The sequence below is a fragment of the Microtus ochrogaster genome, unplaced genomic scaffold (genome assembly GCF_000317375.1).
Source record: "Microtus ochrogaster isolate Prairie Vole_2 unplaced genomic scaffold, MicOch1.0 UNK43, whole genome shotgun sequence".
NCBI classification, from domain to species: Eukaryota; Metazoa; Chordata; class Mammalia; order Rodentia; family Cricetidae; genus Microtus; species Microtus ochrogaster.
Genome location: NW_004949141.1, coordinates 2,675,713 through 2,684,669, shown reverse-complemented (window position 1 = coordinate 2,684,669; position 8,957 = coordinate 2,675,713). Strand labels below are relative to the sequence as shown.

At 45.4% G+C, this 8,957-nt stretch overlaps 1 protein-coding gene across 1 annotated transcript in view; it reads left to right on the top strand.

Moving 5' to 3' along the window:
- The window catches only part of Ehhadh (enoyl-CoA hydratase and 3-hydroxyacyl CoA dehydrogenase), a 36,055-nt gene that overhangs the window by 21,451 nt on the left and 5,647 nt on the right, over nucleotides 1–8,957 (top strand). Inside the window, exons 4-5 of the mRNA XM_005368977.1 lie at nucleotides 1,575–1,686; nucleotides 4,247–4,351. Of these exons, the coding sequence (XP_005369034.1) occupies nucleotides 1,575–1,686; nucleotides 4,247–4,351 (217 nt within the window). The remainder of the gene's footprint in view (nucleotides 1–1,574; nucleotides 1,687–4,246; nucleotides 4,352–8,957) is intronic.

The following is an 8,957-nucleotide window of genomic DNA, read 5'->3' as shown; positions in this document are numbered from 1 at the left end:
TGTGGGTGCCACCGCTGCACCCAGAGAGCCATGGGTTAACATGAACATGTGGGTGCCACCGCTGCACCCAGAGAGCTGTTGGTTAACATGAAGACGTGGGTGCCACTGCTGCACCCAGAGAGCTGTGGGTTTATATGAAGATGTGGGTGCCACCACTGCACCCATGATGTTTGCTATGATTGATGGGCATCATAGCTGGATTGTTGGTTGCTTCCCTCCCTTGGAAGCTTGTGGAACCATGAAAGCTGGTCCTCAGGGAGGAGGTTTTTGGGTCAGTTCCAGCTCCACAGCCTCTGGGTCCTGTTTCTGAAGTGCATAGTGTTTTCAGTAATAGGGACTTACCTTCCACCTCTGGGAGGCAACCAAAGGCAATAACAATATCCTGTAGTGTTTTGGGAGTCTCTTGGACAATCCTGACCCACTCGAACAAAGACTTCTTATGTTTGGTGTTGGGGTTTCTGTTAAATTGTCTATGACTCTTGTAGGTGGTGTTGTCAGACCAGATGGAGAAATACAATTTAAACTATATTTATTTACATATAGATACAGATTCATATGTCTTATGTGTAATTTTCAGTAGCGAGATAATAGTATTGAAATATTATGATTTTCAGACATTGTGTGTGTGCATGTGTGTGTGTGTGCGTGTGTTTGTGTGTGTGTGTTGGCATTTGGCCTGCTCGTCTGACTACGTGAAGGAGTCAGATCCACAGGAACTTGAGTTACCGACGGTTCTGAGCTGCCATGTGGGTGCTGGGAATTGAACTCAGGTCCTTTGGAAGAGCAGTCAGTGCTCTTAACTGCTGAGACCCCCCTTTTCAGACATCTCTGCTGTTCATTTATCCCCCTTCTTTATTCTGTTTGTTGTGTTCTTCTCCCTTCCTGAGTAAAACTCCCCGTTTTTCCTATCTCCCCCTTCAAATCACTTGTACCCTAATGTTCCCCTCTGTATTGAAAACTATGGAGCGCTGCACAGACATGTGTGCCACTCTTGGCAGCTCCCAGAGCTCCCAATCATCTCTACATTGTTCCAGTTTGAGCGTCTGTGCTGCCAAAATGAGCACCTGCCTTCTTTATTGTATTCGCTCGGGCAGGCATCACACGTGTTTCGTTTGGGTTTACATTCCCAATGGCTAATGACACTGAGCATCACATACCGCTTGGATCCTTTCTCTGGGGCATTGTTTATCCAAATAATCAGTCCATTATTATAAAGTTGTGGACATTCTTTGTAGAGTGGAGATACGGGAAGTTCTCTATTGTCCCCTTCCATCCTTGGGGTTTGGTCCACAGTCTGATGCTTGCAGGGACCCTGAAAACCACAAAGACTATTTTGTTATCTGAGAGGGGTCCTTATAGATTCAAAGAAGGAAATGTGCCCAAGCAAGGATGTGTTAAAATAGCTCAGCTCTGCTCAGAATGTGACGTAAGGAGACAGCAGACACTGTGTGCCCTCTAGAGACTGTTGCTGACTTCGGTGAAGCTATGTCTTATGGTGTGGAAAGTCCTGGGCAGACTAAGATCTCATTACACTTTCTCATGACGATGGCCTTCCTGCCCTTACTGTCTTGTAGGCTCATGTTGGCTTTCCAGAAGTCACACTGGGAATTCTTCCTGGTGCCAGAGGAACCCAGCTCTTCCCCAGACTCGTCGGAGTTCCTGTTGCTCTTGACTTAATCACCACAGGTCAGTGGAAATCTCGGCTGTAGTTTGGAGAATGAGGCCAGCATCTAGAAAGTCTGATCTTGGCCACTGACTACCCACACACGTTCCAACGAGGCTAGTTTAATTTCTTTGACTCCAAATTTTGTCATCTGTCAAGTAGAAACAATAATTTGTCCAAGTACTTCCCAAATGTTTCCATGAAGAGCCCACGTGAGAGCCTTCTAAAGGAAAAGTGTGTGCAAAGGACCCCTCTGTTTGGGGGTCGTATTGTAGTCGACTACATATTCATATAGGAACCATAACAGTAAGAGCTGGTGTAGAAGGTTGAGTGTCTGGAGCGGTGGGTATAGCTCAGTGGGTAGAATGTTTGTCCCGCACGTGTGAACCTGAGTTAGTTCCTTGGCACTGTGTAAACACAGGTGTGGTGATTGGTGACAATAATCCTAGTGCTCATGAGACCAAGGCAGGACGATGTGGTGTTTAGATCCATAGCTTTGTGTAGTCCTTCATAATTCTAAGAATGTAAAGAGATAAAGATCTTTTAGAATCAATAATAGAGATCTATATGCTCTGATTTTAAAAAAAAACTGACATGAAACCAAGTCGATATGAATTAGATATAACTTTGCTCTTCTAAAGGAGGTGTGTGAAAGGAAAATTAGAAAAACTGAGTGTATTGAATTGAAGTCCACTCAAACAATCAAGTTACACATTGCTTCCTGACAGGTATATTTTAGACTGATTTCAGTTTCTTCAGAGAATGCCTGGAACCCGACACTCTGCAGAAACGCAAAGCACAGGGCATCCAGCAAAAGACAAAACAGAAGCAGAAGCACAAAATCCAGGAGGGCGTAGCCATGGTGGGGCTGAGTCTGCAAGCTGTAGGGTTTGCGGGATTAAGCCTATAAGGAAATTGAAGAAATTCGTCAGGAAGACAAGAGTACCTTGAATAAAAGCAGGAATAAAAACCCGACTCTTCTAAGAAAGAGAAGCGAAGGGAGCTCGCTTGGGTTTTTGTCTTCAGCACTGATTCACAAGATTCTGCTGTTCTAGCTTCAGGAGAAAGAAGCAGAAACTCTGGGGTTGACAAGTTTTGATTTGTATAGCAAAGGCCCCTGTGAGTCAGCAGGCAAGCTGGCCTGGGAATCACACACCTGCCTTCTTGAGTGGATAGTGGGATTTGGTGGCCCTGGTTGGCTTTCAAATGACATCTCAGAAAGGTTCCATGAAGACATTGAAATGTTAGGTTGCAGAAAAGTTCTGGGAGAAATCTGGAAAGACACATGCCAGCGCTGAACGCGTGAGAGGCGCTCTCCGCTCCAGTCACTTTGGGGTCTCCTTGGAGTCCATCTTCCATGCTTTCTGGTGACGACCTACTAGGCAGCCTTGGTACTCTTTCTGAGACTCAATAACTTGGTGACAGCCAGTGCCTCCCTTAGGCAGCTCACACTCCTCTACCACGTTGCCCCAGAGATCTCGGTAGTTCCCAGATTTCGTTTTCTGTGCCTTGATCTCTTTGCCCTGCCAAAGTGGGATCACTTACACTCACCCAAGCGTCCTTGGTACAGAGAACATGGCCACTGTTCACCTGCCCCCACTCCTCACAGGATGAGGGGTCTGGAAGGCTGTTGATGAAGCGGATACAGAGGAGCGCTCATCAGAGCATGGATCCCCGAGCTTGAGGTTGGGGTCGCACTTCCCTGCCAGGGCATAGCAGTTGTCCAGTGGTGTCTGCTTGCTTCTCTGCCTCCATAGGAAGCAGGGCTGCAAAGCTTGCGCAGTAGAGAGTCCACAACATAAGACAGGGTCAAGGTGCTAGACAGCCAAAAAGAGACAAAGCTCTGCCCAATTTCTCCTGTGTAACTTTCACCGTACTTTGTGGCGTGCCAACTTAGTGAACACATTTCTCTGTTCGGCCGGCTAGTTCTGTGTTGGAGGACCGTCTCTTCAGGGACTGTCTCTTGATCAATACAGTTAGTTCCTGGTAAGTGGCAGGTACAAGGTAGAGAGCCCCATCTGTCTGTCTGTTGCTACCACTTCTATCAGAATCTAAACCTCAGTTCGCATACCTCTATAGAGGTTGGCAGGGTTCTATACCCCCGCAAGAATCTAAAGAGACCACTTTTCTTTTATCCAATACAGAACTGCTATGGTAAACATAAGTACCTCCATTTACAAGGGATGGCATCTAAGTCCCACTCCAGGCCCCTATGTTTCCCCAACTAGTAAGAATTAGTGCTACAGTTTGAATTCAAGTTTCCTGGCTGCAGGGGCAGTGATGTTGAACCACAACAGGCCAGTCCCAGGCATGGTGGAGCCTCTGGGAGGCAGAGGCGGGTGGATCCCTGAGTTTGAGACTAGCCTGGTCTATATATCGAGTTCCTGGCCAGCCTGAGCTACACAGGTGAGACCCTGTCTCCAACAACAAAACATCACCTACAGCAGACAGGATGGCCTTAGGCATTTTTACTTACTAACTGCTGTATCCAGGAATGGCCACCTTCCCCACTGGAGAGAGCCACGCCCTGGGATATCCTCACATCATTCATTGGTTTATTTATTTATTTATTTTTGGTTTCAGGAAGACATGTTTTAGCAGGCGAAGCACTCAAGCTCGGCATTCTGGATGCAGTTGTGAAGTCAGACCCAGTTGAAGAAGCCGTCAAATTTGCTCAGAAGATTATGGGTAAAGAATTATCTAAAAAAAAAAAAAGCACAAGATTGGGAATAAGCTAAATGTGCTTTCTAATGAGGAACTCGCTAAATATCTAACGGGATCCATGTGGTAGAATGTAGCCAAGCTATAAGTGTTGTATTGATCTGGCATAAACTCCACAGTATGTCAAATTAGGGAGTGAAAAGAGCATTCTTTTTAGTGGTGTTTTGATAACAGCATAACAGAAATGGAGGGTGTGGTGGAGAGAGGGTAGACACGCAGAGAGAGGGCAGGCGTAACTGCTAGACAGAGTGGAGCTATGCTCGGGCTCTTCCGGAAGCATCCTCAGGACCGAAGTGATTGATTGCCTCTGAGATCAGAACCCGACATTTGCTGAAGTTTAAGGAGATGGTTTTACAGTTTGATCTGCTTTACCTTGGGGATGTCATACCCTGAGTGTTTTTCTATGTGAAAAATAGAATTAAGTACAACCAGGAGAACACACGTTAGCTGGCCCCACAGAGGACAGGACCTGCAAGGCATTCAGAGGTCATGGCTACTGGAGTTTCTGTCTTGGACAAGTGAGTTCTCTCCCTGCTGGGATTGCAGACCAGAGGTGTTCCTTCTGTCCCTTTAGTGCTTGGCTGTAGCATTGTTTTGGCTTTTTAAATTATTTTTATTTATTTGGTTTGGTTTGGTTTTTTGACTCAGAACTGTGCCTTTAAGCTAGGAAACAGTAACAGTGGGACTGGTGGCATAACCCTGGGAGACAAATGCAAAGTCAGAGTTCAGTTCTCAGTAGCCTTCCTGCAAGAAGTCACAACAGAAGCAAATACCAATTAATACCTTCTGTGGAAAGTTTAGGGAGGCTACATGCTCTAACCAAGCATGGAGAAGCTAAACATTGCTTAAGAAAAATACTTAGGAGGATTGCTGGACTTCAGGTAGAATGGAGTGTGTGCTAGTCTCTGCTTGGTGACAGACAAAGCTCCGGGGGGTCATTCCAAGACATCACTGTGAAAGCTCCTTAGCTGCACCTGGTTGCAAACTCCCCGCCACCCTGAAATCTTTTCTATGGTCTAGCTAGTTGGGGTTTCCACACTCCCGCTGCAAAGATGAGGGACTATGGGGAAATATAGCTGACTCCTAGTGGGCCTCAGCAAGCCCGGTCCAAGTGGGAGCACTTCCCTGCTGTGCTCTGCCTCCCGGGCTGCCATCACAGCTCTGGATCCCTCTGCTCCAGGGAGGACTGCTTGGCTTGTGAGCATTCAGGCACACAATCAGCTTTCAGAGAGCCTCCTAGGCCGTTCTTGGAATCAAATTCATACTATCGATTTCAGTTTGTACTGGCCTTGGTTTCTGTGAGAAGTCTGTCCTTACCTGGTCTCCCTGGATTCCGTTTTGAGAGTTGAGTTACTTCGAGCGGAGGATAGGGGCAAGGTCTATTGCACTTACACTATGGCCTGGGGGTGCTTATTCCCTTCGGCATTTAAAGTTAATTCTACACATTAAATTAGAAAGTTTGTAAAACAAAATAATGGCCAGGTCTGAGCAACATGATGGAGTTTGTCCACTTGGTGGCATCCCAGCATTGAGGCATTGTCTGCTTTAAAACTTAAGTCACCTATGGTTCTGGCTTCAGGCAGTTACATGTGACTGTTTCACGTTTTTTTTTTTCTTTTTTTTCGTCGTGAAGAGAGGGTGGAAATGACAAACCGTGCCTTTGATATACAAATGTTTCAGCGGTGAGGCTCTGCCTGGGGGTAGGCACTAGCCCAGTGAAACAGCGCTGCATAGTGAAACCGCGCTGCATAGTGAAACCGTGGGTTTGATTCCAATTCCAAGAAGAAAAATCCATAAAAATTTACATATATTTTGTACTTCTAGCCAGTTAGAATTCATATGAATTCTATGAATTACAAAAGTTGTAAGCGGATGATGACAGATGGGAAAGAGCAAAGTTACTGTCCGGGTTTTGTTTTTATTGTGGCGTGGTTTTCTGTTTGTCTGCTTGTTTGTGTGTGTGTTGTTTTGTGATCATTAGGAATTGGACTTTGGGCTTTGCATGTGTGTGACAGAGAGAGATGTCACCAGCCCTCGTTTTGTTTATGTTTTTCTAGCTTGGGGTATGCTAGTTTTCTCAGTTATTTCTAATTTTTTGGCTGTGTTTGCTTTTTGTTCAACTTTATGTATTTCTTCATTGTATAGATCATAATTGACTTTTTTTTTTTTTACAATTCTCCATATAAGTAGTAATCCAGTTGAAGAACAGTTAGAACGACCCTGAGCTTCCCTGTTGTTCGTTTTTGCACAGTGAAACTCACTCATTTAAGCATAGAGTTTGGTGAGTGTAGGTAAGAGTTGTGTGATTACCTCCACGGTATAGTGGCAAATACACTTTTCCCCTCAGAAAGTATCGGCTCCTCCTGGCAGATGCCTTCCATTCTGTTCGGCCATTCAGTAGATACTTACCAACCGCAAGACACTGTAGTTTTCTGTTTTTAGACTTTCAAATCGCTGTAGCGTGGACTCTGTACATGGTTTCTTTCACTTAGTGTGTTTTTGAGTCCTCTGTCTTGTCGGATGTATTAATAATTGACTATTTATCATTACTGAAATGTGTTCCACAGTATGACTGAATCATAATTTCTTTAGCAACTGATGGACAATTCGGTTGTTAGCACTCTGGATTGTCACTGATCTTCAAGAACACACATTCCCCACACACTCACACACTCATACACACACACACACACACAAGGGCACACATGTCTATATGTGCACACACAATAATAGTAAAATAATTAAAAAATATTGTTCTTTTTCTACCGTCCAAGCCATTGAATTTACCCAGAGGAAAAAGAGAGGCCTGCCCAGTGTGTTGGTGGGTGCAGTCTGATACAGAAATGGCCTCTGGCAGGACAACAGGGGACATGGGTTTTATTCTCCACTCAGCCACGTAGACCACGATAGCTGATCTTCTTTTGATTTTCTTAGCAAGAAAGGGCTCCACAAACTTAGCTGACTTTTGGCCGTATTCTGAGAATACCTCCGAGTTTGGTCCTTCCTATAACCAAGTACATCCACTGTGTCTGTTTTGGGCTTCGACAAATAGGATCCCATGGGAAATGCTAGACCTTTTAAATTGCTGTTGGATTTCTGTTTGTTTGTTTTACCTGCACACACCTATTTGAAATCTTTTACTATTTCAAGTTGGGGGTGAGAGTAGGGGTCCCTGGGTCCAATCCCAGCAGTCATAAAACTGTGGTTGTTAGGACACGCCTGTCATCCCAGCTCTCTGGGGTAGAGGCAGGAGGATTGAAGGCCATTCTTGGCTACATGAGACCCAGTCTCCTCCTTGTTGGAGACAGATGTCATAGGGAACAGCGGAACAGCTGGGCGCAGCACAGGCCTGACTGAGAGCATCTTGCTGCTTGTGACTATTATCTCACTAAACTCATCAGTGAGTGATGCCTGCTTTCCATTTTATTTGAGGTCTTACACTTCTTTTCATGCTTCCCTGCTTCCTCTCTCATTTGCTTTTAAATGTAGCTATTACTATGTAATCATTTGACAAAACAAGACGGGTGGATTGCCTTGATGTCACGTTCATAAACCAGCGACACACCATTCCATGTGTGTTTGTACATGTGTGGGAATTTACTTCTATGAAGCCAGTTTTGGTGCACAGCGACAGTTCTCCAGATTTACTATGTCGGGATTTTCTGTCACATAGCCTGTGGCCTATTGCCACAGCCATTCCTCAAATGTTGACCTGAAAAGTCAGAATGAAACCATGTAAAGGTTTCAAGGTTTCGTTCTCCCTCCCCCACGAGTGAGGAGAGCCCTTCACACTCTAGTCAGTATTTTGGAGTAAGTGATGCCCATCCCTGCCTGCTCACTGTGTAGGTGCTGTTTTCTCCTTGTGTCTGGAAGGACTTTCCAGAAACTGCAGCTGTCCTCCAGAAAGTAACACCTAGGGTTAAGATCCACTCCTGGACCAGATTGCATATCAAAGTCAAACGCTATTATTTTTCAGATTGTCACATTCGGTCTCTGTCCGGAAACCAGTTTAACTGCGTTTGTGATAGGGAACAGCGATTTGAACATCTTGAACTTTTCAAAGATATCGGTGTGCTGTGCTGTTAGGAGGCAGTACTAGTCATGCAGGGAGTGATAGCAACCCCAAGGATAGCACTTCCGGTCTGCAGTGTCCTGTGTGGTAAGGCCACAGCCCTGACATCCATCTTCCTTTCTCTTCCACTCACCTCCCTCCCCTCCACGTGTTCTCTCCCCGTCCTCTCTTCCATCCACACTATCTTTACTGGCCACCCACGAATAACAGCAGTTATAGACTACACAGGTCTCATCGTCTTCCTCAGCCTCCCTTGCGCAGAGGGTCAAAGTATTGAATAGCTAAGTGGTGGCTATAGCTCCTGGCTCTTCAAAGGAGCAGGGTGAGGGGGAACTGCACTGCTAGCCCCTGTCTGCACTCCTATGCTGACAGCCTATAGGATGTCACTTAAAACCCTTCTCACCACTATGAGTAATTAGCATAGTATTTGCATATTTGAGTCATGGCCTTGCATTTAACTTAAAACCAGGATGAGATTGCAGAAATCTAAGTACACATGAT